At 54.4% G+C, this 15,371-nt stretch overlaps 1 protein-coding gene across 1 annotated transcript in view; it reads left to right on the forward strand.

Moving 5' to 3' along the window:
- The window catches only part of ARV1 (ARV1 homolog, fatty acid homeostasis modulator), a 35,827-nt gene that overhangs the window by 18,691 nt on the left and 1,765 nt on the right, over positions 1 to 15,371 (forward strand). The window contains exons 3-8 of the mRNA XM_006920747.3: positions 557 to 676; positions 2,218 to 2,371; positions 4,895 to 5,119; positions 5,821 to 5,967; positions 8,265 to 8,333; positions 8,472 to 8,478. Coding sequence (XP_006920809.1) covers positions 557 to 676; positions 2,218 to 2,371; positions 4,895 to 5,119; positions 5,821 to 5,963 — 642 coding nt within the window. The 3' untranslated portion in view covers positions 5,964 to 5,967; positions 8,265 to 8,333; positions 8,472 to 8,478. The remainder of the gene's footprint in view (positions 1 to 556; positions 677 to 2,217; positions 2,372 to 4,894; positions 5,120 to 5,820; positions 5,968 to 8,264; positions 8,334 to 8,471; positions 8,479 to 15,371) is intronic.

Consider the following 15,371-nt stretch of genomic DNA (forward strand, 5'->3'; position numbering starts at 1 on the left):
AGAGCCCAGCTCTCGGCTCTCCACTCTAGCCCAGAAGGACCGGCTTCTTGCCATAGTCTCAATGTCTTGGTACCTGCCACCCCTCGATGGTCAGCACTGCGCCACATTCTTTATGCTGCTCAGAGCTCTTGGGAGCCCTGGGCGCAAATTGCTTTCCAGAACCCCCTTCTCCAGATCATGTTTCAAGAACCACAGGGTTGGGCTCCCTCTAGCCAGCAGGCAACCATTTATCAGTGAGAGTGCATTCTAAGTTTATTTGATAACAGTGCCTACAAGTGAAAGGCATTTTCTGGGATACTTTCCTGCCTCAAATCAGCCTTTAAATGAGATGTCTTTTTAGGTTCTTAAATATGAAATTAAAAGGTTCATATTTCTAGCCTAGATTATATTTCATCATTTCTAAAACCAGGTCTTACATAGATGAACAGTTTGTATCTGAATGGAAATCGATTTAAATAAATGCTGATGTGACCTTATTACTACATAAACCCAAAATCCCTTAAGATTTCCGAATGTATGAATTTGCTTGTCCTAATATTATTTCGTCTTATTTCAGAAATCATGCCAGAAACCGGTAGACAAATATATCGAGTACGATCCTGTTATAATCTTGATTAATGCTATTTTATGCAAAGCCCAGGCCTACAGGCATATTCTCTTCAATACTAAAATAAATGTAAGTTGTGATAATTATTTTATTTTCTAATTTTACTTGATGCTTTTGCATTTTAAAAGAATAATAATTTTGAACAGATGAAAGAACAGTGTTTTCAAAGAGAAATTCTGATGAGGGTGGGTCTTTTATCTTGGTGGCGTATGGAAGTTTCTAGAAATAGCAGGCATTGATTGTTTTTGAAAGATGCAATGTTTAGTGACTCTTTAAGAATGTCACTGGTAGGAAACTGGCAAATAATCGCCGGGTTCCTTTTTAGTAGGTTACCTTTCGAAGCAGACATCAATTATTTTTAACAGAATAAAATTAAATATATCCAGGTAGGGAGAGGATTACACCTGAAAGAAGCAAACATTAAAAGAGAACTATTTTAAAACAAACTTGTTGCATCTTATATTCTGCTCTCGAGTCACTGCGCAGGCAGATAACAACGTTGAGCTTAATCAGAAAAGTCCTGATTTATAAAGTCGGATTTTTCAAAATGTACATTTAGTGCATTGAGTCGTGAACTATTTAATAATTTGAGTCAGGTCGACAGATAAAATACAGAACATCCAATTAAATTAGAAAAACGGATAAACAATAAGTATTTTTTTAGTACGTGTCACAGATATTGCATAGAGCATATACATACAGAAAAGTTACTTGTTGTTTATTTGAAAGTCATTTAACTGAGCGTCCTGTGTTTTGACTTGCTAAATCTAAACCCGGCAGCCGTAAATGTGGGCTAACGTGGGCCCCTTCCCCGAGCTAAATAACCAGGGCGGTTTTTAAGTTACTAGAGCATTGGTTCTTGAGCTTTGCTTCGCATTGGAATCACGGGGGTGGTTACCCTTCCGAGTCAAAGTCTCCACCAGAGTGACTAAACCAGAGCCTTCGAGGATGGAGTCCAGGCTTTGGGGGGTCCTGGTGAGTCCCGTGCAGCCAGGAGGCCCGGCGTGCTGGCTCAGGGGCCCGGAAGCCCACCATGACGCCTGTCCCTGGGCTGCACAGGGTCTGCGTGTGCAGGTCCCACATGATGCCACCCACAGGAAAGAGACAGAGCCAGTTCACGTTCCCGAGTGTTCGCTTTGTCGGTCTCACAATAGCGTTGCCAGCTGATTCGCACCTTTTCCTTGCTGTCTTCCGACACATTCATTTATACTCATCCAGACCGGGGCATGTTTTTAAAATTCACGTTCAGACGAATAGTTTCTTATCATGGAATCTTCAGATCAAATGCTGGCTTTTTATTGCTGCTCCCACCTACCCACGAGTCACAAACATTCTGTGTTCGATCCTGTGTGTAGGACGAATGTAGAAAATGGAAGGAAGGGTGAACTACCACTTAGAGCGGCGATTCTGAAGTAGGGGTACACACCCGAAACCCCCGCCTCCAGAACTGTGTCAGACGGAATCCGACCGCGCGTCTCTGGGCGCCTCTGGGTTTGGAAAGCTGCGGGGTGGACGCGCGTCCCAGCCCCGCTCCCTGCTGTCTGGACCTGCTGGGGTTAAGGGCGGTCAAGTTCTTCATCTAACCGAATAGCGATGTTTCTGGCCCCCAGATGCACGGCAAACTCTGCATCTTCTGTCTGCTCTGTGACGCGTACCTCAGATGGTGGCAGCTCCAGGATTCGAACCAGAGCCCCGACCCCGACGACTTCATCAGATACGCCAAGGAATGGGACTTCTACAGACTGTTCACGGTGGCCTCGCTAGGTAGGGACAGGCCTCGCCTCTGCCCTAAGGTCACTCACATCTGTTGTCCTCGCAGAAGCGCGGGGCGCGGTAGGAGCAGCTGGTTCGCACAGGACTTGAGACCGAAGCTTCAGCTCCGCCTCTTCCTGCTGGGCACGTTCGTCTAAACTCTGCTTTCTTACTGTTTTGTTGCCCCAAATGTGCAGAAATACCATCGTTAGACAGTCTTTACCCTGTCAGATGGGTATTATCAGATTAGAGAGTTTCATAAAATATTTTGAGATAGGACATTGTTGACAAAATTCTTAAAGTTCTAATTATCCAATCTGAATATGACCCAGGTCCCATCTTCATTAAAACAGATTGATCATTGTCAGGCATTATCCAGTGTATTGTGCCAACGGCATTATACTAACGCAGAGCGTTTCATCGGGAACACTTACTTACCTGACCGTGCACAGGTAAACGGGCTGCTCCCCACAAGGCCTTCAGTTCAGGAGTTGCTCTTCTTCAGAAAAGGAATTTGTGTTGAATTAATTTGTGACTGTTATTACTTAACTGGTTTCCACGCTTCTCTGCTTCTAAAGTTCTTTTATTATAATGCGATGTTATTTGAGTGGTTAACACTTAGTGGTCTCTAGTCCATTCCAGGGTAACGTTTCTGCCCTGTGTGTGCACTGTGCCCCCTGGTCCTCTCTACCCACCTTCACTCCCTTCATCCTGACCTCCAGTCCTGTGGTTTTAAAGTTCATCTACATGCTAAGAATTCCCAAACGCACATGACGTTAAAAATATCCAAACACATCACCTAAGCTAGGAGCTGGAACCTAATAGAAATTTAAGCAATAGAGCAAAGCCTCTTAAAATTTCTAATGATAAACTGCTTCATGTCCATCATTTGTTTAAAAATTAAGCTTGTTTTCAAATACTTTGAAATTTCTCTCAGACCTACTCTATAGTGTATATTTTGATAATCAGAAATTTCTTTCTAGTTACTTTTTAACGTGTCTTAATCTAATCCATAATTAGGTTCCAAACCCCTAAAACAGCTTGTAAAAACATCGTACATAGATGGAGCACTTTAGAGTTCAAACACTGCTTTTATAGTGCTATCCGCTCAATTTTCCCAGCCATCCTCTTTGGTGGCAGGGTGGGGGCTCTGTCCTGTCTGCCGCTGGAGACAGACACAGGGAGGGAGGAGCCCCGAAGCCCCACAGCAGGTGGTGCCAGCTCCGGTGGGACGGTCCCCCGGCCCCTCCCACGTCCTCTCCACTGGGGCACCCACGGCAGTCGCCGGCAACAGCTCCTGCCCGACCCACGGGCCGGATGCCAGCCCTCAGAGGCGCAGGCCGCCGACACCTGCCTGTGACCACGTGCAGAGCATGGGGCTGGTGCGGCCTCCCCGGTTCTAGGTGAGGAGCGCATGGAGGCGCCCAGTCCAGGGCCACAGACCTCCTCTCTCTGCGTTCACGCACGGCGGCCCCACTCTGAGTTTCTCCCATGATTTTCATTATCTCCTTGTCCAAACTCCAGGCCGTGAGACCTTCCTGTTTGAGCAGATGCTTGCAGCTGACAAGCCCTTCAGTCCTTTTGAAGGGAGACAGCCTTGTCCCCTGAAGGCTGCATCACATATCATGGAGGTTAACCACCCTACATTATTTCGATTGATCCCACTCACCTATATTTGGAAGCTCTTTGGTTTGGCTGTATCCAGTCATAAAACATTTTAGAAGGCTACGGATGTCTCTCCTGTAATAGAATACATGTGTTCCAGAGAAACACGTGTCATTCTGCAGAAACCTCAGGAACACAGCTGCGGGACAGAGCACGCGGAGCATACGCAGCTGGGGACCAGAGGACCAGCCATCTTGATAGAAACAAGCTCGCAGGGGGACGGGAGGCTCTGGCTCGAGGGAACAGAACACACTGTCTCGGTTCCGCCTGGGGGCCCAGTGGGGGGCCCAGACCCTGTCTGCGAGTGCGTTCTGGGAGGATTAGGAATGGCACCCAGTTTGTTAAACTCAATACAGGAAATTTTTAGTTTAGGTAACAGAATTCAAGATCTCGTGGATAACAGGCACTCAGTAAATAGTGGAAAAATAAACAGAGACAACGGCTTTGTCTGTGGCTCTGAGGATGGTCCTGCCTCACGATATTTTTACAAGCTGTTTTAGAGGTTTGGAACCTAATTACGGATTAGATTAAGAGCCTCTGCTCTCGTGTCTTCTTTCTGTCAGGTTTCTACCTGGCACCGAGGACGTCGAAACAGAATGTAACTTCCAGGGAGCTTCGAAAATGGATGTTTACAGTCCTCTGGGGTTACTTCTTTTCAGTAGATGAAATACTTCAGAAATATATTTCCGAAATTATACCGGCAGGATTGACACAGAAGGCGGGGTTTTCTGTTTTTGTTTTTGTTTTGTTTTAAAGAGGAAGGGGGACATCGGTCTGGAGAAAGCGTTTCGTAAGACAGCCGCTAGCTCGTGCTTGGGGACGCGGTGGGGACGCAGACATTCACGCTCTGATCTTCCGTTGCCTCCTCAGAACAAGCTGCCTTTTTCGTCGGCATTTTTACTTTCCTGTGGGTAGAACGACCCATCACAGAAAAGAAAAAACCCAACTTCGTTTTGCTGCTGAAAGCGTTACTGTTGTCCAGCTACGGGAAGCTCCTGCTGATCCCGGCCGTGATTTGGGAGCACGACTACACGCCGCTGTGCCTGCGGCTCATCAAGCTGTTTGTCCTCACGTCGAACTTCCAGGCAATTAGGGGTGCGTTGGTCTTTTGTTTTCTCAGCTTTCAGCCCGTGTGGAAGCCGCTAGCCTTATTTCCGAGCACGGTTCTCACGTAACCGGTCAAGCACTGGCCGGCGTCAGACACACGGCAGCCCGGGGCGTCCCTGCCGCGCCTCGCTCCGCGCGTGTCCAGCGTGCGTTCGGTTTAACCGCGCAGCGCGGTTCGGTTTTCAAAACGCCCCCATCGCGCCATCTCCACCCCGTGGGGTTAGCAGGGCTCCATTGTCGCCTCCACGACGCGTCCGAACTCGCGTGGCCGGGCAGCTGGCGAGCCGGGACAGGCCCCGCTCGGCGTCACTTTCCCACGCGGCGAGGTCGGTCTTAGATGCGCTGATGCTTCGCGTCTCGTCGGCGCGGGACCCGACGGCATCAGTTTCCTCCTGCTCTTCTCTTTCCGACTTTAGAAACTACTTTTTATTTTTCCTTTTTACGCGAATGGGAACCTGCGTCCTGATCTCAGGAGCGTTTTCGTTAAAGCAGATGCTTTGGTTCTCGAAAGGTTTGCAGTTTGAAAAGTGGGAGCAGGTGACAGCGTAGATGAACGGGAACGAACGGGGACGTCCTAACCAGGCTTCGCGGAAACAGTTCCTGCCCCGCGCGACGTACGCGTCACCCGATAATCGCGGTGTCGTGGGAGCGAATTCTGGAGGACTTACCGGTCATCTCTGCTTCTCCAGTGACCCTGAACGTCAACCGGAAGCTGTCCTTCTTGGCCATCCTGAGCGGCTCCCTGCTGGAGAGCGCCATGGTCTACTTCTTCCAGAGGGTGGAATGGGACGTTGGAAGTGACTGTGCCATCTACAGGTCTCAGGACTTCTGAGGAGGTACACAGGCACCTTAGTGTTCACACCCTCAGGCAGGGGACCCTCCCGGACCAGACACGTCCCTGTGAGTAGACAGGGCCGCGTAGCAGCAGCCTGGCCCCGAGGCCTGCAGGACGGGAGTCCGGGTCTCCCCGGCCCTTCGCTTTGCTTTGCCGTCACCCTCATGGACGTCAGCGTCTGTGTCTTGTTGCATCTGGGGCCCGGTCCTCACAGTTCCTCCCGCACCCCGAGTCCAGCTCACTCCTGCTGTGACCTCAGGCTCTGGAACCTGTCGGGCCGACAGTGGTCCCCTGCCCGTCCCCACCACTCTGCTCCCATGCCCTGTCCCTGCTTTTGGCACCTGGTCTCTGTGACCTCTTTCTGCTCTGACCTCCCCGGCCTCCCCTGGGGTGCGGTGTCGGGAGGCCCGCAGTTTCCAGCCCTTCTCAGCAGGCCTGGATCCCTCTCTGGGGAGGGTCCAAGCCACAGCGTCCCCCTCCCTCCGGGGGCAGTCACTCCTGGTGACAGCCTGGGCCTCCCTGCAGTCTGCCTTAGGGTGTGGGGCTGGGCTGGGACGAGGGTGGGGGCGGGGTGGGGAAGCGCAGACGCAGAAGGAACTCCTCGCTGGTGACCCCGGGAGGAGCCGAGGCCACGCTGTCACACGCCGTCACTCCTCCCTCGGTCCCCGCCTCTCCCACACGTGTCGCCGCTCCCGTGGTCCGTCTCCCTTCAGGCGCAGGGACCCTCTTCCCTTCCGGGTCCTCAGAGACACTGCCCTTCGTAACCCTCTGGCCGCGGTGGCCCTGTCCTCTCTGCCGAGCGACGTCCATGCATCCTTGCAGACGGCGGGTCCCCACGGAGGCTCCCGCGCTGCCCTCAGGACAGTGGAACTCGGTGCCCAGGCCTTCAGCGTCCCCTCTCCCTGAGCTCTGTGCCGGTCGCCATCTGCGGGGCTGTCCTCCCGCGACCGGGTCCGTGCCGGGCGCTGTCCCTGTTCCCGTCTGCTGTCCGGCTGCGTGCACTTGGCTTAGGTGGCACTGTAGCCTGAAGCGACCTGGTGCGACCCCCTCCGGGTGGAGCAGCGCCCTGTCCTCTGTGCTCGTTGGTATCTTGCGTGGCTGCCTTGAGGCCGTCACCCTGCTCTGCCCATTAAGCCAGCCCTTTCCCGGCACCTCGTCCCGCAGAGGCCCCTGGCCGGCTTTTCCTCACTCCCGGCCCAGCCCCCTCGTCGCCCTGAGAAGTGGCTCCCCGGCCCTCGCCTTGGCCCCGGCCTTGGAGGTTTGGATGACTTCACTTGGTCTTATCACTTTCGATTTCCTTGTCCCCACTGAACAGTATGTCACACACTGAAGGCAACTGACTGCCACCCCTCATGACTGCTTTCAACACAGGAAATGGGCAGGAACGCTCTGCCTTCTCTACACCTCACCCCGGATGCTGATACATGGACGCAAACATGACAGGCTTTCAACGTGCTGGTTCGCAAGGCTGATTTCATGTCCTCTCTGACCCCAAAGGGGCACCAATCATCACCAACCGCGCCAGGAGCTTTCCCCGTGTCCCAGCACGTGTGGCCGCCCTCCCGGGCCGTCACGTTTCTCGGGCCTTCGGGACGGCAGTGTGGCCAGTCCTGCCCCTGCCGCGCCCCCTGGGCAGGGGGCTTGGAGCGTTCATGTGCATGGCAGTCTGCCGTGGCTGCAACACGTCCAAGAAAAGCCGAGAGAGGAATAAAGCTTCCTCCAAGTTCATGGAAAGAAAACTGACTTCCGGTCAAGATGGCAGAGGAAAACGCCGTGCTCACCTCCTCCCATGACAATTACAACTAAACTACAGAACAACCGTCACTGAGAACCACATGTACCGAAGTCCTACAACTAGGGACACACAGAAGAGGCCACCTTGAGACTGGTAGGAGGGATGTAGACAAGGAATGGGCAGGTCTCACACCCGCTCCTAGAGACCGAGAGGGAGACCGGACGCTCCGCCCCAGCGCCCGCAGTCACGTGGCCGGCACCTGCCCATGCTGTCGGGGGCCCGACGCTTGGTCCCCACTGCACAGGCTTCTGCTTGTCAAGCGTCCGTTACGGTGTCTGGCATCTGGCTGTAACGGCGCCATGTCACTTCATGTCTTACACTTAGTCTCACGTTAAAGTCCCAGGTGGCTGCGCCTGACTCCCCCAAACCGGGTAACGTTTGGTGCCAGGAGACCGTGCCTGAGGTGACTCCGTGCCTCCCGTCACTTGGGCCCGCCCTAATAAGTATGCTGATTTGATTTCAGCAGCACGAGACGTTCTAAACATTTCTTTCTTTATCCACAGTTCTATCCTTAACTGTTCGTGGCAGGACCAGCTGCATCATCAAAGAGAAGACGGCAGATACAACCAGATAGACAAGGAATGGGTAGGTCTCACACCCGCGTGTGACAGCTGAACATCAGGAGGGATGTCTCGGCCACGGAGGTCCCTTGAGAAGCGAGGAGTCCCAGCCCCACACTGGGCTCCCCCGCCCAGGGCTCCAGTGCCGGAGAGAGAAGTTCCCCCAATGTCTAGCTTTGAAGACCAGCAGGGACGGTGGCTGAGCGACACATAGGCAGCTGGAGTCCTGGGCGTTCTCTTAAAGGGCCCGTGCACACTTACCGCTGATGAACTCAGTCACTGAGCTTCTATGCTTGGGACACAGCTCAAAAGTCACCAGGGACACAGGGAGGGACTGAGTTGTCTGGCTTCAGGAAATAAAGCAATAGTTACGGCATGTGAAACCCCAGCCCTACCACAAATCACCCCCCCACACACACACACAGACACCCACAGAGACACCCCAACACGAGGGGCGCCGCTGCAGGGGCTCGTGTGTGCAGGGTGAGGATTGATACGCACAGACCTCTCCGGTAAGACTCGCACATAAAAAACATCCGTTTCGTTCCTTTGGCATGTTTATGTCTTTTTAATTTACATGTTAATGGTTCTAAATAATATATTTAAAATAGTATTTTGTGTTCTTACAGCAGGAGAAACACTTTTAATAAAAACCGAGCTTTTGTAAATTTTCAATCCCCTGTAACTAAGTTACTTTTTAAAATTAACTGATCCAGAAATAAGTAACTAAGAACAACTGAATTGTACACTTGACACGGGTAACTTTATTTCCAGAAAGCTCTTATTGAATAAAGAGAGAACGTTGCCTTCGCTTTTCCTCTCCCTGTCCCGTTCATCATCTCGTGACGTATTTCTCACTCAGCGGACAGTGCCGAGCGCCGCGTGTGTGTCAGCGCCACGGACACTGGTGCACACGACGCGGCCCTCGGAAGGTTCGCTGGCAGTGAGGGGTTTAGAAGTGTGAGTGCCGGGTGCTGAGTGCTGGAAGAGGGGGTGTGGGGCGCCCGGGAAATACGGAGAAGGAGCCCCTCCACTCCTGGAAGTCGAGAAGGTTTTCTGGGACGAGGGGAGAGGCAGGGAGCTTTCTAGTGTCCCTGGAAGGGATTGCCACTGCACGCAGAGCGTAATGTGCGTGTGGGGCCCTGAACGCACGCAGGGCAGGCGCGTGGGGTGCGGGTGGTGGGGGTTTAAAAACGATACTGGGAAGTCACATGAAGGCCGAATTATGGAGGGCCTCACGAGGTGTCATTTATCCTGGGGACAAAGAAACCAACACAGATAGTCAAGAATCCAGAGTGAAAACATCAAAGCCTACTGGGGCGACACAGAACAGCCACAGGATGGCGAGGTGCTGACCGGGCCGAGCCTGTCAGTATTGAGAGGGAGAAGACCCGGCTCAGGACTCCAGCCGAAAGGAAAAGCAATTAAAAAGCAGGTGTTCGGGACAAGTGGCAACAGATGCGACGCACCGATCCTAACGGTCACCTCTTCGATCCGTTAACTCCTAAGTGAAGAGAAACATCACCCACTTTTACGTTCCTACTCAGTATGTCCCCCGTTTTTCTCGATCACCATAAAGGTGTTTGTTCATCTTTTTTAAAAAAATCAAGTGTTAGATGCCCCTCCCTCGGTGGCCGCGAGGTGTCCGTGAGTGCTGGGCAGCTGGGGCTGTGGGACACGGCCTCCCCGAGTGTGGCGTTAGGCCCCGTCCAGAGTGTCACTGCCCGTCACTCCGTGGGAGAGGGGAGGAAGGGTCAGCCGCCTGCAGGAGGAGGGCCGGCAGGCTGCCTTCCGGTGGCCAATGGCACACTCGGAGACAGTCCCTGGTCCCCCCACTGCCAGCCCCGGTGGTTCAGCCCTGGACTGCCAGCGACCCTGCAGTTCCTGTGAAAAATGTCAAGGGTACGAAACAGTTGAAGGCATTGTGCAGTGAAAACACATCTGCCACCCAGATTTTATCATCGTTAAGTTTTGCCCCGACATTCAAATCTGTTTAAACGTGATTCAGGGCCAGCGGCGTGCTCGGCGACACCGGGAAGTCACAGGGCGGTGGCGGTGCCTGGTGCTTCGGGGGTGTCCCTGCTCTCCAAGCCACCCTCGCCCCGACTGAGACGCGCTCTGACAACAGAGGTGTCGTGAGGATCCCCTCGAAGGCATAAAAAGTCGCCTTTAGCCGCCCCCATTTTTGTTGAAAGGCACGTGCTCTCGGTCACCCCAGAACACTGGCCTCCCAGTCACAGCCGATTCTCGCCACACGGTGGCGACACCGACAGCCCACTCCTGGCTCTTGCGTTTTCAACACAGCCAGAGAACCAGAGCGCAGAGTCTGAGAAGCTACAGAGAAGGACAAGCGGTCTTTGTTACGAGATTTTCCATCAGAGCCTTTGAAGCCCTTGGGGCTAAATCGGGAAGAAAACATGCTGAATATGAGCCAGAGAAAGGGTCTTTCCAGCCATTTGCAGGACAAAAAGCCATGAATAAGAAATCAGAAAGATATTTTAAACCGCGATCTTACGTGAAGAAGCTGGAGCTTAGAATGGGCAGAGGCATCTGCTCAAGTCACACGCGCATACGGGGACAGAACCGGGACCAGAACCTCGGTCTCGGTCCTGGGCTAACGGAGGCCCCGGGTCTTCGTCGCCTCGTTCAGAGATGATTTGCTCTTCTTCAAATAAGGTTAGGAATAAAGAACAAGTTTAAAATAAACGGGGACTCAGCTGACAGGAACCACATAGAAATATCAGTCCTGCGTCCCCGAGGGAAGAAGCCGCAGAGGACGACGAGCAATTCGGGGTGTTCTTTCCTCGGTGGAAACCAGGCCCGAACCAAGGCGGTTTCCGATGCGTCGTGCCCCCGGGACCTAACGCGTCCAGCCACAGCCCCCGGCGTACCGCTGGGGACTTCTCGAAGGCACGTGTCCCCAACCCGAGACCGAGTGTCAAGTATCCTCTGCATCCCGGAGAGCAGCAGAGGGAGCGCCTCCCCGAAGAGCCTCAGCTGTTCGTTCCTACTTAACAAACATGCGTATAGACTATCGCTTTGGGCCAGACGCCCTTGTAAGCGCTTTATGGTCGCCGACTCCTTGAATCCTCGTCATAATCCTGGCGGACGCTGAGGGTCCATCCGGAGATGTATCCTGAGTGCGTCTGTCGAAAGGGTTGGCACGGAGGATTCGGCCAGCAGACGAATGACGCCGTCCCCTCCCGACACATAACTAGCTAAGAAGGAAAGGAGCACGAGGGTGCCCAGGAGTCTGTCACCCTCCTGCGGATGTGAAACAAACTGCCACACGCTTGGCGGTTTCAAACACACACACATTTATTCTCCCCCAGTTCTGGAGGCCTGGAGTCCAGAGTCCGCCTCACCGGGCCCAAACCAAGGCGTCAGCAGGGCCACGCTCCCTCCGGGGGCCAGAGGGAGGATCAGCGGATCGTCCCTTGCCTCGCCCAGCTTCTGGCGGCTGCTGCCATTCCTCGCCTTGTAGCCACGACAATCACCATGCCATCTTCACAGCGCCTTCTGGCTCTGCCTCTCAGAAATGTCGTGATGACATTTGGGACCCATCTGGGTAATTGAGGATAATCTGGTGATCTCAGATTCTTAATCACATCTGCAAAGGCCTTTTTTCCAAATAAGGTAACATTTACGAATTCCAGAGATTATAGCTTTGGCCTAGATATCTTAGGGGCGGGTTTCAGCCTATCCCCAAATCATCTGGCTAATAGCGGCCCCCTCCCCCCACACACAAATACACACTCTCCCAAATTGGAGCAGGACTCTGCTGTGACAGTCTCAGGGAGGCAGACTTCAGGGCATGACAAAGCTCTCGGAAAGACGCCTGCTCTTAGAGCTGCCGGGGCAGAAGCTCCCCGACCAGACGTGCATGATGGAGGAGACCCCGGCTTTGGCCAGGAGTGGACCCCACGTAACCCTTAAGAGTCCTTTGCAACATCTAAACCATGCCATTCTGTCTTCTCATGTCTTCCAGGAGTCACCTTGCTGGGCACATTTGGCAGGAAAACGCCAAGGCTCCAGAGCGGAGCGTTCACCTCTACCTGTGGCCTTAATTCGGACTCAAGGTCGGAACGCTCTGTGAGCAAACAGGGCCCGTTTTTCCCATAGCAGGTGCTTCTGTGCTGGCTCGACACCTGGTTTCATCTTACCTGCCCTGCCCTTGGGTTCCCTTTGTCCTGATTTCTGAACTCGCTTTTTACAAAACTGATCTTATTGTGTGGTGTGAATTTTTGCAAAGCAGCCTTAAATCGTTTTTGGAAAAGCGTGGGATATAAATCACACTGATCCATTTACAATGACACACGAGCATGTCCCAGAGCCTGCCTCCCGCCCTGGGGGCGGGCTTCCTTCTGTCCGTCTTCGGCGCAGGGGCAATAAGCTCGATCCCAGGTGTTGGGTTGGCCTCTCCCGTTTGAGGTCCCAGCAGACTTCAGATGCTCCGGTCGGGCACCTGAGCCCGCACAGGTTAATGACCCCAGAGATGGCCATCGGGGTACGTCGGATGTCAAAAAGTCACATGGTGTGTGACGACAGGGCACTCGGTTGAATTTGTCTTCTAGGATTTCGGCCAGAAAGGCAGATGGGCGTCGGCCCCCAGAGGGCCAGCACCCGGGGGAGGCGCTGGACAGACACTGCAAGGGGCGACGGGGGAGGGGCTGCCCTTTCTCCCAGCCCCCCTCCACCCGGCTCCCCGGGGCACCCACACTCGGACACATGCCAGGGAAGTGGCACTATTCCCAGCCTGCCCTGCGGCCTCGAGTCCCCAGGCCCCCGGCCGCCGCGCTGGGCGTGGCGTTCCAGAGCTTTCCTGTCTCCAACGCCAGGTACCCCGGCCGTCGGGCCGTCCGAAACGGTCTCCCCCTTCACCCCTCCTACCCGGTCTGCTCTGCCATCCCGTCATCCCGACGGCGGGAGGAAGGGGAGGAGGGCGAGGCGCTGTCCTCCCTCCGCTCCGGAACAGAGCTCAGCGCTAGCTTCTCCTACGCGGACCCCTGGTGAGGGCCTGGGACATGCTCTCGGGGCTGAACGGTGACTGCGTCTAACGCGAGTGCTCCTCCCGCCAACATCGGCCTCCCCAGTAACCGGGGGCTCTGCATTCCTGGGTTCTGCATCCCCGTCGTCACTTACTTCCATCTTGGAGGTGGCATGGGAACCAGGGGAGGGGGTCTCGGAGCTGCTGCCCCGGCTGGCCGGGCGGGACGATCCCGTCCCAGCTCCGATGTCACCTCCGCCAACGTCCCCAAGTATTTGCCGAGTCTCCTTCGAGGACCCAGTGGCCCACGGTACCTCCTGGATCCCAACACTGAACCATGCGTGTGAGGCTGTTTGGGGACCATCGTGTCCGCAGATGTTCTTCCCGTGACTCATCCGTTCCCTGTGCCTGGCTGGGCGTGACCCGGAAGGACGCTAAATGGATGTCAGTTGAATGAATGACATCACCCGCGGTCATACGCGAAAGCCAGGAGTCAGGTCGGTTCGTGACACCCAGCAAGCGAAAGGGGCTTTTCGTTAACGGCCGCGTGTCACCTGCAGGGAGAGCACGGCTTCCTCACTGTTCTGCCTACCAGGCGCTCCGCTGGCCGCCGGGAAGCACGACAGTCCCCCTCTGAACCTGAAGGCGGTGGCCGATGCCACGTAGCGACAGGGGACATCGGCGGATTTGTTTTCCAGTCATCTCTGCGACCTCCGTGAGGAGCACACGCCAGAACACACTTCCCGGTGTGGTAAACCTCAGTGTCCCCCGCCACGCCGTGTTCTCAACAGTACACCACATTCGGAGCGAGAGAGAGTTTGGGGTGATTTATGTGTATTTCAGATGGCGTTATTAAAAACTGCAGTGGTTTATGCGTACGTGTCACTTCTCCATCGGGGCGAGGCATGTGCCAGCCCTTCCCACGCCGGGGCCCCCTGACTCCCTCTACCTCTGACTCCGACAGGCCACCCAGCAGGAGGACAGGAGGGCCCAGCGACCCAAGGCACTGGCCGCGAATCATCGCAGTTCCAGAAAATGCAGAGGTGCAGACCCAGGGGAAGCGCGCACTGTGGGCTAGGGGGCTCCCCCGCCTGAGGCAGCAGCAGCTGTCAGCATGCCCCGAGGGGACCGGGTCTCCCGGCCTGCGGGCTGGGCTGCTCTCCAGTGCCACCGGGACTTGGGCAGCCTCAGAGCAGCAGTGCGGGCGCTGGGTGGACATAAGGCGGAGTTTCCAGAACTTGGCGCAGAAGACTCATCGGTGGCATCTTTTTAAGACGCGGGGCCAGACTTAGTGGGTCCAGGTGGGGCATGAGATTATGCATCTCTGACGTGTTCCGGTGACGCCGGCTCCATGGACCATATTCTGAATACTAGATCTCCACTGGGTCTGCAGGAACATCACCTGGGGGAACCTCTATAACCAGGCACGGGCCCAGGCCTCACCCCTTCCTAAGGAATCGGTGATGGGGGGCGGTCCTGGGACAGGCTTAATATCTTTCTAAAAGACCCCAAGAGATTCTAGTGTGATCAGGGTTGGGAACAGCCGACCTGAGGTTCGGCTCATAGTTGGGGCCCAGCCTCAAAGGAACCGCTTCCGGCGGGTTGGATGACTTCACTCGGTCTTATCACTTTCGATTCCCTTGTCCCCACTGAACAGTATGTCACACGCTGAAGGCAACTGACGGCCTTCACGCCCCTCACGACTGCTTTCAACACAGGAAATCGGCAGGAACGCTCTGCCTTCTCTGCGCCTCACCCCGGATGCTGATACATGGACGCGAACATGACAGGCTCTCAATGTGCTGGTTCGCAAGGCTGATTTCACGTCCTCTCTGACCCAAAAGGGGCACCAATCATCACCAACCGCGCCAGGAGGGGCAGGGGGCTTGGAGCGTTCGTGTGCATGGCAGTCTGCCGTGGCTGCAACACATCCAAGAAAAGCCGAGAGAGGAATAAAGCTTCCTCCAAGTTCATGGAAAGAAAACTGACTTCCGGTCAAGACGGCAGAGGAGGAAAACGCTGTGCTCACCTCCTCCCATGACCATTACAACTAAACTACAGAA

Source organism: Pteropus alecto, unplaced genomic scaffold (assembly GCF_000325575.1).
Source record: "Pteropus alecto unplaced genomic scaffold, ASM32557v1 scaffold189, whole genome shotgun sequence".
NCBI classification, from domain to species: Eukaryota; Metazoa; Chordata; class Mammalia; order Chiroptera; family Pteropodidae; genus Pteropus; species Pteropus alecto.